This window comes from Henckelia pumila, chromosome 4 (assembly GCF_033568475.1).
Source record: "Henckelia pumila isolate YLH828 chromosome 4, ASM3356847v2, whole genome shotgun sequence".
Lineage (NCBI taxonomy): Eukaryota > Viridiplantae > Streptophyta > Magnoliopsida > Lamiales > Gesneriaceae > Henckelia > Henckelia pumila.
This window is the reverse complement of record NC_133123.1, coordinates 81900111-81921141: the sequence shown is the minus strand read 5'-3', so window position 1 is coordinate 81921141 and position 21031 is coordinate 81900111. Positions and strand designations below refer to the sequence as shown.

The following is a 21031-nucleotide window of genomic DNA, read 5'->3' as shown; positions in this document are numbered from 1 at the left end:
ACTCTTATTTAAGAAGTCCAACTCCTTAGTTCATTAAATTTAACTCTTTAAATTTAACTATCTCAACGGGGATTAAAACTCCATTACACTGTGTGACCCTCAATGGTTCAGGGATACAGCTAGCCGTGGGCTCACAACTCCTTGTGACTCGGAACAACACTTTCCGACTTGCCCAACGAATCATGGTAAAGCGCCTAGCAACATCGCCCCATGATTCCCTAGGTATCACTGATAGTGCCTACAAGAACCAGTAGATTTTGGTTAGCGTACAGTACGGTCCCTTCATCCATATATCCCGATCGAATCAACAACCATTGGTATATCGAGAGTCGCTCAAGATTCGATAACTATGCAATACATCTTGAAGATCAAATTAGTGACATCGCATGTGCTACTAAGAAACCATTTCTTAAATCACATCAAGTACTCTGGCCAGAGATTTGTTACACTAATATCTCCTCAGATCGCATAGGATATCCACACTCGTAAGTATGTGGTGAATCCTTGACAACAATGCATTGACTCCTATATGTGTCGTAACTGTACCCAATCTCGACACCTGATGACCCCCATAGAGTCGGTAAACGAGTCAAAGCACAGCACTAGCATATAGAGTCTCCATGATGTTTCAAGTCGTAAGGACTAATGGTGTACAACCAAAACCGCGGACTTTATCCACTCGATAAGTGATAACCACTTGGAAAGTCCGGATAGGGTAGTTCGATTATTCATCCTATGAATATCCATTTGCATGCTTCGAACATCTCCATGTTCCCTACCAATGAAACGTGGTACTCCGCATCGCAAATGCTAGTCTCAAACTCGAGCGATCCTTATCCTTATTATCGGACGGCTCAATCGACTAGGAACGGTTTTAGAATATACAGTGACTATAAGATGTATTTCATGATAGACATCCCCATGTTCTACCACATCTTACATACACTATAGTATATTCAAGGTCTTTATCAAAACAACAATAGTATATCACAATATAACAATATGAAGTAATATAAAGTCATTGCCATTAATAAAAGTGTAAATAATATTAAACAAAAGATTGTTTATACAAAGAGTCATCAAAGCCCATAGCCACACAGTTGGCTCACTGGGCACCCACTCTTACAATCTCCCACTTGCCCTATAGCCAACTAGTCATACTACGTAGACCCATTGCTTCGCGATGTTTGTCAAACAATGGTCCTGGCAAGGGCTTAGTAAGCGGATCAGCGATATTGTCTGCAGAGGCCACTCGTTCGACAATGATGTCTCCTCTTTCCACAATCTCCCGGATTATGTGGTATTTCCTCAGTACGTGTTTGGATCTTTGATGAGACCTTGGTTCCTTTGCTTGAGCAACGGCACCCGTGTTGTCACAGTACACCGGGACTGGACCAACAAATTCAGGAATGACGCCCAACTCTTGGACGAACTTCCTCATCCAAACGGCCTCTTTAGCAGCAGCTGATGCTGCAATGTATTCAGCCTCAGTGGTGGAATCCGCTGTGGTGTCCTGCTTGGAACTCTTCCAAGAGACAGCACCGCCATTGAGCATGAACACAAATCCAGAGGTAGACTTCGAGTCATCCACATCACTTTGGAAGCTAGAGTCGGTATAGCCTTCCAGTTTGAGTTCTCGTCCTCCATAAACCATGAACATATTCTTAGTCCTTCGCAAGTACTTAAGAATGTCCTTCACGGCTTTCCAATGCATTTGACCAGGATTAGACTGATATCTGCTCGTGACACTCAGAGCAAATGCTACATCCGGTCTGGTAGATATCATCCCATACATGATACTACCTATAGCTGACGCATATGGTACATGTGTCATATTCTCTATCTCTTCATCAGTCTTGGGACACATAGACTTGGATAGAGAAACTCCATGACACATGGGTAGATGTCCTCTTTTGGACCCATCCATTGAAAACCGTTTCAATATGGTATCGATGTAGGTTGATTGAGTGAGTCCTATCATTCTCTTAGATCTATCTCTATAGATCTGAATCCCTAGAATGTAGGATGCCTCACCCAAATCCTTCATCGAAAATCTACCTGATAACCATATCTTCGTTGACTGCAACATCCCTACATCATTCCCAATGAGTAGGATGTCATCAACATAAAGTACTAAGAATGTCACCGCATCCTTAACTACTTTCTTGTACACGCAAGGTTCCTCCGGGTTCTTGATGAAACCAAAATCTTTAATTGTTTCATCAAATTTCTGGTTCCAACTTCTTGATGCTTGTTTTAGACCATAAATTGATCTCTGAAGCTTGCATACCTTATGCTCGCTTCCCATGGATGTGAACCCCTCAGGCTGCTTCATATAGATTTCTTCCTTAATGTCTCCATTAAGAAAAGCAGTCTTCACATCCATTTGCCATATCTCATAGTCATACCATGCAGCTATGGCAATAAGGATTCTTATGGACTTGAACATAGCAACTGGTGAAAAGGTTTCCTCATAGTCAACTCCTTGCCTTTGAGTATAACCTTTCGCCACCAATCGCGCCTTGTAGGTCAATACCTTACCATCAGGCCCAAGCTTTCTTTTGTAGATCCATTTACACCCTATTGGAACAATTCCATCGGGAGGATCTACCAAAGACCAAACTTGGTTTGTATGCATCGAATCCAATTCTGACTGCATAGCTTCAAGCCATAAATTCGAATCCGCATCAGAAATTGCTTCCTTGAAGTTTCTTGGATCACATCCAATGTCGGGTTCATCTTGATCCCCTTCAAGAAGAAGACCATATCGAATAGGAGGTCTAGAAGTCCTCTCGGATCTTCTAGGTTCAGGCGTGTCCAGCAATGGTTCCTGAGGTGTAGGATCGTTATTTTGTATTTCGGGTTCTTCTCAAACTTCTTCGAGTTCCATCATCTCGCCTTTCTTATCCAATAAGAACTCCTTCTCCAAGAAGGTGGCATTCCTAGAAACAAACACCTTTGTTTCAGCAGGATAATAGAAATAATATCCGATTGAATTCTTCGGATACCCTACAAAATAACATAAGCTGGATCGACTATCCAACTTATCTCCCACTGTCCGCTTCACGTAAGCAGGACATCCCCAAATCCTCAAGTACGAATACTTAGGAGCTTTGCCATTCCATAACTCGTATGGTGTTTTGTCCGCTGCTTTAGTGTGGACGTTGTTCAACAACAATACCGCCGTTTCAAGCGCATAGCCCCAAAACGAAGGTGGAAGCTCAGTGAAGCTCATCATAGATCGAACCATGTCCAACAAAGTTCGATTACGACGCTCCGATACACCATTAAGCTGTGGTGTCATAGGAGGAGTCCACTGAGAGAGAATCCCATTCTCTTTCAGATAGTCCAAAAACTCGGTACTCAAGTATTCTCCACCTCGATCCGATCGAAGTGCCTTAATACTTTTACCTAGCTTGTTTTCTACTTCAGCCTTGAATTCTTTGAACTTTTCAAATGCTTCAGACTTATATTTCATTAAATATAAATACCCATACCTTGAATAATCATCAGTAAAGGTAATGAAGTAGGTGTGGCCATGTTGAGTCCCTACTCTAAATGGACCACAAACATCTGTATGGATCAAATCCAACAGATTCTGACTACGCTCAGGTTTCCCCTTAAAAGGAGATTTAGTCATTTTTCCTTTTAGGCAGGATTCAAAAGTAGGTAGAGAGTTAATATCAGACATATCAAACATGCCCTCTCCCACTAGCTTGTTCATCCTCTTTGAGGAAATATGACCTAGCCTAGCGTGCCAAAGGTTTGCCGGGTTTTGACTATCGATTTTCCTTTTGTTTGTTGTAGCCGGTTTATCAAAATAATTAATTGGAACGTCTTTTAGTTTTAAATTGTATAGATCGTTTTCAAGTTGTCCATTTCCAATTAAACATTCATTCTTGTAAATATTGCAAATCCCATTCACAAAATTACAAGAATAACCATCTCTATCAAGCATAGAAATAGAAATAATGTTTTTAATTAAATCTGGCACAAATAAAACATCTCTCAACAATAATTTAAAACCATTCTGCAAAATCAAACAAACATCTCCAATGGCCGTAGCTTCAACTCTGGAACCATTCCCGAGCCTCAGCTGGGTCTCACCCATTCTAAGCCTGCGACTTCTTGTCATCACCTGCAAATCATTGCAAATGTGAGATCCACATCCGGTATCCAATACCCAAGAAGTTGTATTAAGTGACATGTTTATTTCGATATAGAACATACCCTTTGCAGTTCCCAACTGCTCAAGATACTCCTTGCAGTTGCGCTTCCAATGACCCGGCTTCTTGCAGTAATGGCAAACATCCTTGGATTTTCCATTGTTTGAAGCCTTTGTCTTTTGCTTCTTCTCGGGTTCCACTTTCTTGGGTGGGGCAGAACGTTTCTTGCCCTTCATACTTGGCCCCTTCTTAGCAGAAGATGAGGAGCCCACCAAAAAAGCTGGCTTATCCTTCTTAAGTGTGGATTCATATGTAACGAGCATATTGACCATCTCTTCAAGGGTGGCCTCTATCTTGTTCATATTAAAATTTATCACGAATCCATCAAATGAAGAAGGAAGAGATAGAAGCAGCAAGTCCACATTGAGTTCATGCTCCAACACCAAATCAAGGGTCGCTAACTTCTGTATGAGCCAAATCACTCGTACCCCATGATCACGGACCGAAGTCCCTTCACGCATGCGGCACGTCATCAACTCCTTAACAGTAGAGAACCTTTCAGCCCTCGACTGAGCCCCAAAAAGTTCCTTGAGTTGCGTATGAATGTCAGCAGCATTCACCGTGTCCTCAAATCGCCTCTGGAGTTCATCAGACATCGAGGCTTGCATATAGCATTTGGTCTTGATGTCATGGTCACACCATGCATCAAGTTTGGCCAATTCCTCCGGACTTATGTCAGCTGGTGCTTCCTTCGGAGGTGCTTTCTCTAACACGTAGAGCATTTTCTCCGAAGTTAAGACAATCTTCAACTTCCGGAACCATTCCGTATAGTTGGCGCCAGTCAGCTTGTTTTGTTCGAGGATCGAGAATAAAGGATTTCGCGAATTCATTGTATGAAATACTGAAAAGGAAAACAGACATATATCAATGATTGTTTAACAATTTACTAAGACATAAAATAGGCGAATTTAATTTTATGAATCTCACTCCCACTATTTTAACGATTTCACCACCCTCTAGTGAAAACGGGAAACTTTTTCCTTAGTGAGAACATGGAGTCCAATTGACAAACTTATGGTCCCGAATAATATCAGCCAACCATAATTCTCAAAAGGTAGAGCCCAATTGCTTCCAAAGCAACCCCCATGTGTTTACCTCATGTCCAATAAGGGCCCAATAATATGACGCCGTTTAAAGTGACATGTCAAGATGACCCATCAATATTAAGTTGTGATGGACGGTCGCCATGTGGATCCCCCAATAATATGAGCCGATCCCATGGGAGTTCCACCCAACTTACAACATTTGTCGATCCAATGTACAGCTTTCCGACGGACGGGCCCCCCCAATAATATGAGCCGGACCGTATCCGCGGGGGTAGCGTCACATACATTGACCGTTGATGGAAGGTGGGAACATTTAAACAAATTTAAATTTCCTTTATTTATCTTGATATAAATTTTAAATCATATTTAAAATGAGGGATTTTTAATTATAAAAATATTTGTCTCATCATATTATTTTATTGCATGCTTGCCGGATTCACGCAATTTATGTCTAAACATGCATACAATCATAATATCAAATATTATATAGGATGATCGATTCCATTTCTAATTGACCCGTGGTTGCCAATCACGGGTCTTAGTCCAATCCTAGGTAATATGCAGTATGCAAATGCAATCCTATTACATATGCTTCCAATTTACATTTCTTCAGTCTTCATTGTCTGCTGGGCCCACCATCTTCAAATCTTGATCTCCCACTAAATCTAATGTATTTACAATAAATAACAATGACAAGTAGGGGATACATTTTTAGGGGGTGGGAACGGGCTATAAACCAAGCCCACTTTTATTACATATGACATTCATATCGGGCCATAAACCAGGCCCATTAATAAAACCAACAATAATAAAGACAAAATGTAAATTCCTAACATACACCTACAAAATTGGTCATGGCAATCGATCATCCTTATCCAATAACATTTAATTCAAAATTAATTTATTGGATAACATGCTGTGGCAATTCAAATTTAAACAAGATAAAATCATATTTTATATATAAAATCTCATTTCACATATAAAATCATATTTTATCTCTATATCAAATAAAATCATATTTTATCTATAAAATCCAATTTTACAAATAAAATCATATTTTACTTAATATATCATAAGATCATATCTTATCATCAATTGTACCAAAATAATTGATTTCAAAATTCAATTTACGGATAAAATATTAAAATTTTCCAAAAATTCAAATTTATCCAAAATCAATTTTAAAATTTACGGACTCGAACAATTCGATCCGAAATCTCGTGAACCAATCAAAAACAATTTTTGACCGGACCAAAAATAAAATTTTAAATATTAAAATTAATTTTTAAATAAAAATATAATTTTTCCCGCGGGCCGCCCGGGACACTCCCGGGCCGGCCCGCACCCGGGGCGCGGGCCGGGGGCAGCCCGGCTGCCCCCTTAGGGCAGCACCTGGCGCCGCCCCTGGGCGGCGACGGTCGCCGCCTTGGGCGGCGCCGTGCGCCCCCTTTGGGCGGCGCCGTGCGCCGCCCGGGGCAGCAACAATTGCTGCCCCACCGGGCAGCGATCCAATCGCTGCCCGGGTTTTGCCTCGAAAAATTATTTTTTTTTTTTTTATTTAAAAATATTTATTTTGTTTTCCAAAAACCGAGATTCAAAAATTTTGTACAATCGATTAATTTAATCGTTTGATCTGAGCAACCTGGCTCTGATACCACTGCTGGAAAAACTGGCGGTCAGATCAATCACGATTGATACCCGGTGCAGCGGAAGTTTAAAATTTTGTTATGGAACAATTCCATAGTGTGGGTATCAACCGTTCAACGATTAAATTATTGTGTGTGTAAAATTTAAATAACAGTTATTAAATTTTACCTTCAATCTCGCAACGAGATTACTGGACACCAACAGATTTTATCTGCTCTTGTTGTCTCTCCCTGGAACCGATGAACTCCTTCAATCAGGTCCACGAACAGAGGTTTAATCCCTCTGATAGATTGCACTAGAAAATCTATCAGAAGTTTTCTGCGAAGAGAATAAACGAATCTGATTCGTTATTCCTTACTGCGATTCAAAATCACAGACCGGAAAATCTCGGGCAGAGGGGGAGGGGTCGGCCGAACAGAGAGAGAGAGCTAGGGTTCGAAAATTTTCTCTGTCTCAAAAATTATGACCTTTTGTGTGTAATTTCTGTACTGAAATAACTTATTTATAATGCAGGCCACTAACACCTTAGGGCCCATTAATCATAAGCTGGGGCCCGACAAGCAAAGCCCGCTCGTTCAGAAATTAATATAAAATTCATCGTGACTCCGATTGATGAACTGATTTCACCAATGTGCACAGAAACCATTTCTGCACATTTTAAAGTCAAAATAAATTTTCCTGAATCCGAATTCAGTGGTTTCCAAAAATGTCCATCCCTATGTCATTTTAGGAAATCCTACTCCCTTACTCTTATTTAAGAAGTCCAACTCCTTAGTTCATTAAATTTAACTCTTTAAATTTAACTATCTCAACGGGGATTAAAACTCCATTACACTGTGTGACCCTCAATGGTTCAGGGATACAGCTAGCCGTGGGCTCACAACTCCTTGTGACTCGGAACAACACTTTCCGACTTGCCCAACGAATCATGGTAAAGCGCCTAGCAACATCGCCCCATGATTCCCTAGGTATCACTGATAGTGCCTACAAGAACCAGTAGATTTTGGTTAGCGTACAGTACGGTCCCTTCATCCATATATCCCGATCGAATCAACAACCATTGGTATATCGAGAGTCGCTCAAGATTCGATAACTATGCAATGCATCTTGAAGATCAAATTAGTGACATCGCATGTGCTACTAAGAAACCATTTCTTAAATCACATCAAGTACTCTGGCCAGAGATTTGTCACACTAATATCTCCTCAGATCGCATAGGATATCCACACTCGCAAGTATGTGGTGAATCCTTGACAACAATGCATTGACTCCTATATGTGTCGTAACTGTACCCAATCTCGACACCTGATGACCCCCATAGAGTCGGTAAACGAGTCAAAGCACAGCACTAGCATATAGAGTCTCCATGATGTTTCAAGTCGTAAGGACTAATGGTGTACAACCAAAACCGCGGACTTTATCCACTCGATAAGTGATAACCACTTGGAAAGTCCGGATAGGGTAGTTCGATTATTCATCCTATGAATATCCATTTGCATGCTTCGAACATCTCCATGTTCCCTACCAATGAAACGTGGTACTCCGCATCGCAAATGCTAGTCTCAAACTCGAGCGATCCTTATCCTTATTATCGGACGGCTCAATCGACTAGGAACGGTTTTTAGAATATACAGTGACTATAAGATGTATTTCATGATAGACATCTCCATGTTCTACCACATCTTACATACACTATAGTATATTCAAGGTCTTTATCAAAACAACAATAGTATATCACAATATAACAATATGAAGTAATATAAAGTCATTGCCATAAAAGTGTAAATAATATTAAACAAAAGATTGTTTATACAAAGAGTCATCAAAGCCCATAGCCACACAGTTGGCTCACTGGGCACCCACTCTTACACAAGACATGTGTCCTCCACTAATCCAAGAAATTGCATTTTGGCCCCTCAAAACTTCACTATTTGCAATTCAGCCCTTATGAAATCTTTTAATTTAATTTCAATCCTAAATAATTTAAGAATAGTAGAATTTAAATTCAAACTCCAAAATTCACAATTTAAATATACTCGGATTAAAATTAAATAATCTCGGGCCTTACAATTCTTCCCTACCAAAATATGATTTTGTCCTCGAAATCGCATGCAATCGGAACACACATAAGATAAAAGAATAGCAGAAATATTGAATAAAACTCACATCAGTGAAATAGCTCTGGATAACGCTGTCTCATATCATGTTCTATCTCCCAAGTTGCTTCTTCAATTCCGTGTCTACTCCATTGCACCTTAACAAGTGGAATGGATTTGTTTCGAAGCTGCCTTTCCTTGTGATCAAGGATTTGAATAGGACGTTCGAAATAGCTCAATGTTTCATCCAACTCAGCTTCATCTGGACGAAGAATATGGAAAGCATCGGGCTCGTACTTCCTCAACATAGACATGTGAAATACATCGTGAATACCTGACAGTGCTGGAGGTAATGCTTGTCGGTATGCAAGATCACCAATTTTATCAAGAATTTCGTAAGCCCCAATAAACCTCGGTGATAGCTTACCCCTCTTTCCGAATCGAAGAATGCCTCGAAAAGGAGATATTTTCAAAAATACCCGATCACCTTGTACAAAACTCAAAGGTCTACGCCTCACATTTGCATACTTTTCTTGTCGATCTTGCGCTGTTCACATTCGGATCTGTATCAACTTCACTTTATCAGACATCTCTCTGATCATGTCTGGCCCTGTAACTGGTGTTTCAGAAAGATCATCCCAAAACAATGGTGATCGGCATTTTCTACCATACAGTGCTTCAAATGGAGCCATCTGAATGCTTGACTGATAGATGTTATTATAAGAAAATTCAACAAGTGGCAAAGATTTTTGCAAACTCACACCAAAATCAAGTATCACAGCTCTCAACATTTCTTCTAGAATCTGTATAGTATGCTCTGATTGTCCATCAGTCTGAGGATGATACGATGTACTCAAATGCAGACGAGTACCCAGAGCTTCTTGTAGACTATGCAAGAAATGTGAAGTGAATCGAGGATCTCGATCAGATACTATAGATTTAGGTACACCGTGCAATCGTACCACATCTCTGATATAAATATTTGTCATTTGATCATGAAGATACTTAATCTGATAAGGAATAAAACATGCAAACTTAGTCAGTCTATCAATCACGACCCAAACGACATCACATCCTCTCGAAAATCCATAGTAATATGATCCCCTTTCCATTCAGGAACTGCTAAACTGTGCAATAAACCACTTGGTTGCTTCCTTTCAGCCTTTACCTGTTGACAGTTTAGACATCTAGATACAAACTTTGTCACATCAGCTTTCATTCTTTTCCACCAAAAATGTTGTTTCAGATCATTATACATTTTTTTTCCCCCTAGATGAATACTAAACTTGCTACAATGAGCTTCCTTCAAAATTTGCTGTCTCACTTATGCAATATAAGGCACAACAATACGTCGATTAACAAACAAAATTTCATCCATACTGACCTAAAACTCTGACTCATGTCTAGTTCTAACTCTTTCAATCTAATTCTGAATGTTTTGATCAGCTTTCTGAGCTTCATTAATTCCAACAAACAACTCCGGTTCAGCTTGGATTGCATAAACTCGTACAGGTTGTATATCTGTCTCAAAATCCAAACCAGACACACAACAATCTTCAATTAACTTAGAGACACGCATAGTAGATAAGGATAAATCACATACCTTTCTACTCAGTGCATCAACCGCTGCATTAGACTTCCCTGGATAATACTTAATCTCACAGTCAAAATATTTTAGCAAGTCCAACCAACGTCTTTGTCTCATATTTAATTCAGCTTGAGAAAACAAATACTTCAAGATTTTATTATCAGAAAATATCTCAAAGGTCTCACCATATAAATAATGACGCTAAATTTTCAATGCGAAGACAATAGCTGCAAGCTCAAGATCATGCACTGGGTATCTGATCTTGTGAGGTTTCAATTGCCTAGAAGCATATGCTATCACATGACCTCGCTGCATCAAAATACAACCCAAACCCTTGTGAGAAGCATCAGAATAAATAGTAAAACCACCCGTACCTGATGGAATAGATAATATAGGTGCCCTAGTCAGCCTTTTCTTCAATTCCACAAAACTAGCTTCACATTCATGTGTCAAAACAAATGGAGTATTCTTCTGTGTTAACTGGGTAATCGTCTTTGCAATGCTAGAAAATCCTGCAATAAACCGACGATAATCCCCGGCTAAACCCATGAAACTACGAATCTCATGTACGGACGTAGGTCTAGGCCAGTTAATAACTGCCTCTACCTTGCTAGGATCAACAGATATATCGTCTCCTGAAATAACGTGGCCAAGAAAAATAACTCTGTTCAACCAAAACTCGCATTTGGACAACTTAGCATACAAGTGCTCAGTTCTCAAAATCTGCAAAACAATCCTCAAATGCTCTACATGCTCAGTTTTATTCTTAGAATATATCAGAATATCATCAATAAAAATGATAACAAACTCATCTAAGTACATCTGAAATACTCTATTCATTAAACCCATAAAGACAGCAGGAGCATTTGTTAAACCGAATGACATTACTATAAACTCATAGTGACCATACCTCGTTCGAAAAGTAGTTTTAGACACATATGCTTCTCTTAACCTCAACTGGTGATAACCATACATAAAATTGATCTTTGAATAGACGGAAGAACCCTGCAATTGGTCAATCAAGTCATCTATTCGAGGTAATGGATATATATTCTTTACCGTGACCTGATATAATTGGCGGTAGTCAATGCATAATCTCATCGATCCATCTTTCTTCCTTACAAATAAAACCGGAGCGACCCAAGGTGACAAACTCGGTCTAGTGTAACGTTTGTTCAGCAAATCTTCCAGTTGATCTTTCAACTCTTTCAGTTCAAGTGGTGCCATCCTATAAGGAGCTTTAGAGATAGGCAATGTACCTAGTACCAACTCGATACTAAAATCAATCTCACGCATTGGAGGTAATCCCGGGATTTCATCCGGAAAAATATCTGCAAACTCACATACAACAGGAATATCTGCCAGTTCAGGACTAGCTTTCAACACATCCAATGCATAAACTAGAAATCCTTCAGCACCATTCTGCAATAACTGTTCCATAGATAAGCTAGAAATCAAATGAATTTTAGCACGAGAACCCTTACCGAAGAATTTCCAATCATCTTCCATGTCTGGTCTAAATCGACAATCTTATGAAAACAGACAATCGTGGCCCTGTACTTGGTTAGTGCATCGATGCCAATAATACAATCAAAATCAGACATACCAAGTACTATACAATCAAGCTCAATTGCATTACTGTCAAACTGTAATTCACAACTCCTGACTATGCTTGCAGATGTCTTATCTTTTCCCACGGGCAATAAGATAGCATATACAGAAGATAAACGCTCAACAGGCAAAGCATGCAATTCAACAAATTTTTCAGCTATAAAAGTATGTGATGCTCTAGTGTCAACCAACACATAAGCAGGATAACCAAAGATAACACAATTACCTACAATCACATTGTCCGATGCCGCCTGTGCCTGATCTTCTGTCAATGCAAAAACTCTAGCTGGCTGTTTTGGAGATTGGCCTACACTCTGACTCTCTCTCTGTCTACTCTGAGCTGGTCTACTTGGATATTAAAAGGAATGCACAGCAGGAGCTTGTCTGTCAGCTTGAGTTGCTCCCTGCGATATTCCACGTGTAGGACATACTCTGGCATAATGCCCTGGCCTATTGTAGAGATTACAAGTTCCAGTAACTCCCTTGCAAGCATTACTTGAGTGTCTTCCCCCACACTTACTACAAAACCAAACTGTAGACCCTGAACCCTGACTTGATCCATACTGCTTTGAACCACCAGAACTAGAGGAAATACTTCCTGGCTTCTTGAACTGTTTACCTTTGGGCCTAAACCGATCTCTTTTGTTGCTACTGCTGCCACCTCCTTCATACCTACTTTGCTGCTGAGGAAATGATAATTGAGGTTGCATTGGTGGTGGCTGTGGCTGTTGAGAAGACTGTGGCCTGTACGAAGTCCCTTTCTGTCTCATAATACCAGCTTCTGCACCTTTGGCTTTATCAAGAGCATCAACAAGATTATTAGGTCACCCCGCATTGACCAAGCTAAAGACATCAGGATTAAGACCGTTGATGAATTGATCGGCCTTTGCTTCCTCATTATCAGCAATATGAGGTGCAAAACGAAGTAAAGTGGAAAACTTTGCAACATAATCTTCAATACACATATTACCCTGTTGCAAATTAGCAAACTCCGCTCCCTTGTCCTTTCTATAAGACGGAGAAAAGAAATGCTTATAAAACTCAGCTTTAAACACAGTCCTGGTAATAACAGTACCTCGGTTTTCCAACGCTTTCTTGGTCATGATCCACCAACTTTTAGCCATATCATGCAACTGATGGATAACCAATCGAACTCGTCGGTCATCGGTGTAATCAATTGATTCAAACAGTTGCTCGATATCATCAAGCCAGCTTTCACATGCTACAGAATCCTCAGTACCGTGCAGACTCGGTGGTTTGAATGACTGAAATCGTTTCAACAACACCTCCATTGGATTAGCAGTGTATCCATTGGAGTAACATTAGTACTGCCCTGCTCAGTCATAGGTACCGGTGGAATATTAGGAACTACCGGAGGAACCTGTTCAATCAGAGGTACTTGCTCAGTCGATGGTGACTGTAGATTCATTTGACCACTGCGAAGAGGTAAAGATCGGGGAGGCATAGCTGATAACTGAGAGTAGGCAACAATTCAGCACATAACAACATCATATCTACTCTTTACTCCCATGAGTATGCCTTATTCCCATAACACAACACTTTATATTACATGTTTAGCAAGTAATTCATATAAACACATACTTGCAATAGATGAACATGCTAGCATATAACATTTGATTGCAAAGAGTAGAACATGCTCACATAAAATTCACATAAACAAACCATGCAGTAAACTCATGCATAATGAATTTATGCGACTCAAGCTACCCCACTCATCTTCTAATGTCGACTCAAGACAACTTAAGCTCTGATACCAAACAATGTGGCGACCCCGGGCGCTTCTACTTTAATCCCATGACTTAACAATAAGCATTAGAACTAAACACAAGTAATTCAAAAATAAAAATAATTTTTTTTTTAAATCAGAGCCTCGCTTGCTCGCTCACCGATCGAGCGAGCATAAAAACTCCTACTCTCGGGTTGGAAATTCAACAGGCCCCGCTCGATCGATTGAGTTGCTCCGATCGAGCGGGCAATCTTTGTTCCAAATTTCTGCAGAATTCCCTTGTGTTGTTCCTTGCTCTTTCTTGCTATCTTACAACATGTAATTCAATGTAAACAAAGCTAAACATACCAGAACATGTACATGATACATGACAACTTTATTCCAAAGCCAAGGATACAAGATACTACAAGTATTCAAACTAAACTCCAAGTTTACATTCACTAGGTTTGTACAAATACAACCAACACATGCTATAAACATTAACTTAAGTTCTTGACAACACTTTTACATTCTTAGCCTGGAACGCCACTTCTCTATTCTTCCAATCGTTCAAGACCTTCTAAGACTCGGCCCTTATTCATCTGTTGCAATGCACACACAAAACAAAGCAACAGTCGGACAAACTGGTAAGTATAAAACATAGTATAAAACAATAGTAACATATATTAAAACATAAATAGCAAGTTTCATGCATTTTAATATAAAATACAATATAGATACCACAAGGCAATCAGATACACAATAAAGGTTTAGGGCCTAATGAACGACTCGGTTTAGATGCTAAAATGCACCACTCATCATCAGGCTCAAGCTCATCACTGTTGCTATAACCAAAGTCAAACTATCAATGATAAATACTCGTCATTGATACTTGATATCAAAATTTATAACTCATCGATAATATCAGCAAGGCTTGAATAAATGATAAGCTCACATATATAACAAGATGACATAACCACAATCATCATCTCTTAGCTCAACAAGCATAACCAACAAGATAAACATGTATGTCAAGTAATGTGTGATTTAAGGGAATCGAGATGATAAACTCGTCTCAACGAACATCCCCAACTTGATCATCTTCGTATCATAACTTAGTCTTGATAAGGAACGAGCTAGATCCACAAGCTACAAAATACACAATTGCAATCACAATTCTTCTCAAGCTAAACTCAAGTATCAAAGTCTAAATCTCACCAACTTTGATCAAATCTCTCCCGGTTCGAAACCGAAACTCCCGAAGTCGATGTCCTTTGATTCAATCTGAAATGAATAATATACAAGGCCATAAACATCAGCAAGAATTCATTTATACCACAGCTCAATCATACGGAGTCAAAATCTAACACATTCGTGAACCGGCGGCGTAATGATAACAAAACCGATAACTGAAACTCATAACCATCAATTCTAACAACCATATAAGTCTCATATACATGTCATACCAACCAAATATCATCAAAAACCAGCCAAATCAGATATCATAATTTTCTAATAAAAGCTGAAAATCGATATCAATTTCCAACGACATCCTTTCTCCGGTCCGACTTCGATACAATCACGCATACAAACTCAAGAACGCATAGCCATAATCAAATTCCAAGTTCTCCCAACAACATATTTTCGAAATATACAGAATCAAGATAATACTTACATCACAATGAAGCTCTTGTTGTGAGGATTCCAAAACTAGGCTCGATTTTGAAATCAGACGAACGTATCTTGCACAATCAAAAATCTAAAATGAGGATTCAAGCAAGAAGATGGTGTATCGGTTTCTTGGCTGAAGAATTACAATATTCTGATGCACTTGACATGATATACACGTACAAAGGTTAGCACAAGACATGTGTCCTCCACTAATCCATGAAATTGCATTTTGGCCCCTCAAAACTTCACTATTTGCAATTCAATCCTTAAGAAATCTTTTAATTCAATTTCAATCCTAAATAATTTAAGAATAGTAGAATTTAAATTCAAAATCCAAAATTCTCAAATTAAATATACTCGGATTAAAATTAAATAATCTCGGGCCTTACAATTTCAGTGGCTAGATCATTGCACGACACTGAGGGTTTTTCAAACTCGAACTAATACCTTGTGACTTTAGTTGAATCCACTAATGCACTGATGACTTTGGAAAGTAAATGATTCATAGCGCACTAATTTTTTTAATTTTTTTTAAAAAAAATGTTCCATCCGGGCTTGATTTAGGGAATAAAATCCTAATCCATAAATCTAAGCTAAGTTTGCGGATTTAATGGGGCATGAAAAACTGATTTCTTGCAAAAATAAATCCAAATTTTGAACAAATATACTTCATCCGGGCTATAGACGAGGGGATTGAAATCTGAATCCTATAAAATTTATAGCTAAGCCTACGGGTTAAATGGGGTATGAAAATATTTTTTTTAATAATTCCATCCGAGCTTGATTTGGGATTGAAATTATAATCCCTAAATCCGAGCTAAGTTTGCGAACCAAATGGGGTTAGAAATTTACCGGATGTAAAATCCGGTGGTGCGTAATTAATATCTATGGATCATTTATTGGTGACTATTTTATGAAAATTTCAAAGGAGGTGAAAAGGTGGAGGACATAACTGAGAGAACGGGTGTTTAAGGGGTAGATTTACCTTGATGTGTCATTTAAATCTTATAGCCCAAGTGAATTGAGTATCATCGAGGTGCATAACGCTGGGGCTGCTACTCACACACTCACGTTCACATGAAAATCTAAAAGGAATATAGAGACTTGGCTCTTAGGCATTGAAGCATCTGAGGCTTGAAAAGTATGATTTTATCCATAGTTGTTGTGTGTCGTTTTTGTTTTGTGTTGTGTTTGCATTCTAGTTTGTCACCTACTTTGCTCGTGGGCAAACAAAAGGTTAGTTTGGGGAGGTTGACATGAGTCAATTTCATGTGTTTTTATTGCATGTTTTTTATTTGTTTTGAATTCGTTTTTTTCATTTTGTTCGTTTTAATCTAATTTTGTTTGCATTTAGTGTTTTTCCTTGTGTTTTGTTCACTCCTCTTGATTTGTGGTTGTTTAGCAGGAAAATAAGAAAAAAAGAATTTATTTTGGAAAAGTCAAAGTGCGCTCGAGCTGCTAAATTCTACCGCCTGAGCGCAGCATTGGAGAAAATAAGAAAAAAATAAGAGAAGGATGTGCCCGAATGGTAATTTATTACCGCTCGAGTGCGTGCTCGAGAAACACGAGCAGTGAGGAAGCGAAATTCTCAGCGCCCGAGCTGCAAATTTCTACCTCTCAGGCGCTCTTGCGTAATTTTGGAAATTTTTATTCCAGGTGTTTTAGAAGTAAAGGACTCTGAGGGCAATATAAATAGAATATTTTCAGACGTTTTGAGGGTTCGATTCACGGCAGATTACGAGGAGGCGGCTACTGAAGATTGGAGGCTTTCTTCATCTCGTTTTGAGTTTTTCATCTTTCAACTTTTAGATTTTTATGTTGAGAAACATTGTTAGATTAATTTTTATTATGGTTTGTTGTAGATAAACCTTATTTTGTTTGAATTTCTGGGATTCGAACCCCGAAACACATTTGTGTGATTGAATTTGTTGGACGAATTGAGTTTACTTTATACTATTATTTGATTTTGTCATGGTTTATTATTTTATGTTAAGGAGTAGCTAACTTTAGCATAGATTTGTAGGTTGTGAATTGTTATCAAGAGATAAATTCATGATTAGGACGAATGACACAATCCATGGACTTAAAATATGAATAGAGATATGATATTTAGTACATGTTGATAACCATAGACCACCAGGTGAAAGTTGTACGAATTCAAAGAACGCAAAGCAATCAGTATTGATAAATAATTAAAGAGATTTAATTGTTTCATTAACTTGAAATAGATTGGCATAAACTTGAGAGAGAGTGTCGATATATCAGGAATTCCTGTCGAATTTATGTGTATAAAAGTAAATGTCAATCGTCCAGTTCAATTAGGGGGAAGGTGAACCGAGATTCCAACAAAATATTCTTATATTATATTTTTCTATTCTAAAATTTGATGTGGTTATTTATTTTAATTCAAGTTCTTTAAGTTGAATTCATTATTTTATAATTTTAGTATAATCATTCATCAATTTTTTGTTACTTTGGGTAGAGGAATAAAATAACTGAATTATTGTGACATAGTCCCTGTGGACGATTCTCGTACTCAGTACACTTTACTATATCTTGATTCGGGCACTTGCGATAATTTTGAGCATAATTGAGAGATATTTATATTGATTTTAAGTGTTAGTATTTGCTCTATCATGCGCCTTATCGTCTAGCACCAGCAAAGATGAGAGAGTTGCAACAACAGTTGAAAATTTGTTGGAGAAGGGATATATCCGACCGAACGTTTCTGTAGAGCCTAAAATCCAATTTACTAAGTCGCATGCATAAAATTAAATAAATATTATGATTTTTATTTTTATATTTAATTTATTTAAATCCTTTATTTGATTTATGAGTTAATAAAATGTTAATTATTTATTTAAATAATTTTATTGTACTAACTATTTATATAATGCTTTTAATTGTTTAAGTTTATTTATTTAAATGATTTTATTATATAACGTTTTTTTTAATGATTTTAAAGGTTTAAACTTGCTTATTCAAATGATTTTAACTGTCTCGCTTATTTATTTAAAATGACTTAATTTTATTGGATGGTTATTTAAATAATTTTAAATGTCTAGCTTATTTATCTAAAGGCTTTTGATTGTCCAATTTGTTTTAAGATTTTTAATTTCTCTTGTGTATTTATTTAAAAGACTTTTAAATGTTCAAATATTTTATTTAAATTATTTTAATCTCTCTTTTATTAATAAAATGACTATTATATCGTTGTGACATCAAAATATTTGAGTATTGATTTAAAACAATTCTTGAGTTCTGAGGAATTGTAGCGCCTAGAATCCATAATTTGAATTGTATGCCTAATTTTGTTTTAATTTTTATAATTTTAATTTATGAGATTTAATTACTTTAAATTCCTTTAAAGTTTATTTTTCTTAAATATTTAAGATAATTATTCTTGAGATTCTTGAGTTCAGTGGCTTCCGGTTCCGGCATGAGGTGATGGTGGATTTTGGCGGTACATTATTAGATTTTTTACAAGAGTTGATATTTGTGAGGAATTGAGGAGAATAAATAAAGTTTTTATTTTTTTAAGATTTTTCTGGTGAACAAAATCGCCTTCAAGGAATTTTTGTGTTTATTTCAAAATTTTCCAAAAAAAATAGCATTTTATAAAGCGGACTAGTTAAATTCAATTAATTCCTTCAATTTTTGAATTTTCAAACATAAGATTTTAAAGGGGCTAAGTTTGAGTAGTGCTAAAGTTGTAAAAATTCAAATATCACTTTTATAAGTTGAAGGAGTAACACTTTTAAGCTTTTGCACACACATGCTTACACCAATACACACATATACATATACACACTTGACGCGAATATGGATGGCTCGCATACGGATTATGTTGCTGAGGAAGCTAAGGATCCGTTGGAAATGCCAGATGGACCAATTACAAGAGTTCGAGACAAGTAATTTAAGGAGGCACTTCAATCGTTGATGATAGATTATCAAGAGGGTGTTGGAATGCTTGAGAATCACTTTGAAGGAAGATATAATGTTATTGAAGTCCAAAGGGATCAAGGAAGTGAAGAAAATATTAAAGAAAAGTCAAAAATACAAAGCTGGGTTCGAAGCTCATGCGCGCCCGCGCCATCATATGAGAGAGTCACGCGCGCCCGCGCCTTGGAGATCGTGCGCCCGCGTTGATGAGTGGAATTTTGACGGAGAATGTTGCAAACGTGCCGCGCGCCCGAGCCTTCAAGTCGCGCGCCCGCGTTGCACCCTGAAGAAGCCGAATGGAAAAGTGTGTGACTCATGCGCGCCCGCGCAGCCTAGCTTGCGCGCCTGCGCAGCTGACTTTTACACACGTCGAGTGTGTTTGTGTGTTTGTTCGGGAATTTAATTAGTTTGGCATTATTTTCCTATTTTAAGTCTTTTAAGCTTACGAGGAAACTTTTAGGAGATATCTTTGATATCTTTAGTTATATTTTTGCGATATCTTTTATTATTTTGGGATGTAATATAAATACTATACATTCATTGTTTTTGAAATAGAATTCAGATTTTATGATTATCAATTCATAAAATTATCTCAAGAATTTTACTAAAGATTTTGCTTTGCATTCAAATCAAACTTATCAAAGTGTCAAAACTTTTTGGCGTTTGTCGATCGATTCTTCGCTTGGGTTGTCAAAGTTCCTTTGAAGGACCAACTGAATTATTGGTTGTTTATTTCTTCGTAATTATTTGTTGCAAGTTTCAAGTAAACTAAAGGTGAATAATCCAAATTCGTTACTTGTTTCAAGATCGGGCAACTTCTTTGATTTCTTTTTGTTATCGGATTTTGTGTGCGATTCAATATAATCGTGTTTGTCTTCCATACAACAAAAATTTATATCAAAACTATTATTTGTTCCAACCATAAATCAATTAAAAGATTAAAACCCTAGCCCTCTTTTTCACCCTTGAAGCCGCCACCCTTCTCTCCCTCACTCCTAAGACCTGTCGGCCACCTCCATCCTCCACCTTGCCGCCGCCTCCGCCACCATTCCACAACATCACCGGTCGGATCACGTCCAAGGAAGGTGTAGATGCTATAATTTTTTATTTCTAGCTCTATTCCATCTCCTTTTCTTGCTCTTTGAGGATTTGAGGCAAGTATATGACATTTCCTTGGCCACCAAGAAAAGCCTACATAAATTTGAGTGAAAAAACGAGTGATTGAGTGAATTTTCTTTGGAGTGACTTGTGGTATTTTGGGTGAGGAATATTATTACTAACCTTTTCTTGTAGGTACAATGAGTTCTACTAGCAAAAATTTTTCTCAAGGTCAAATGGATGAATTTTCCATGATGATGGTGGCAGCTTTGGGGCCAATACATGAGAAGTTGGACATTCTTGAAGTTAGTGGGGTAGTAGTAAGAATAATAATAAAATTTTTGAAGAAGATGATGATGGTGGTGAGGATGAAGAAAGTT

At 37.9% G+C, this 21031-nt stretch overlaps 1 protein-coding gene across 1 annotated transcript; it reads right to left on the bottom strand.

Moving 5' to 3' along the window:
• Positions 1-9086: 9086 nt before the first annotated feature.
• LOC140861333 (uncharacterized) lies at positions 9087-20612 on the bottom strand. The gene is made up of 11 exons (XM_073264339.1): positions 20499-20612; positions 13566-13688; positions 13185-13479; positions 12646-13007; positions 12088-12549; positions 11435-12034; positions 10978-11326; positions 10619-10656; positions 10071-10183; positions 9683-9984; positions 9087-9562 (listed from the first exon to the last, which is right to left on the bottom strand). The coding sequence occupies exons 1-11, from the start codon at positions 20610-20612 to the stop codon at positions 9087-9089; spliced, it is 3234 nt and encodes a 1077-aa protein (XP_073120440.1).
• Between the last annotated feature and the right edge of the window lie 419 nt (positions 20613-21031).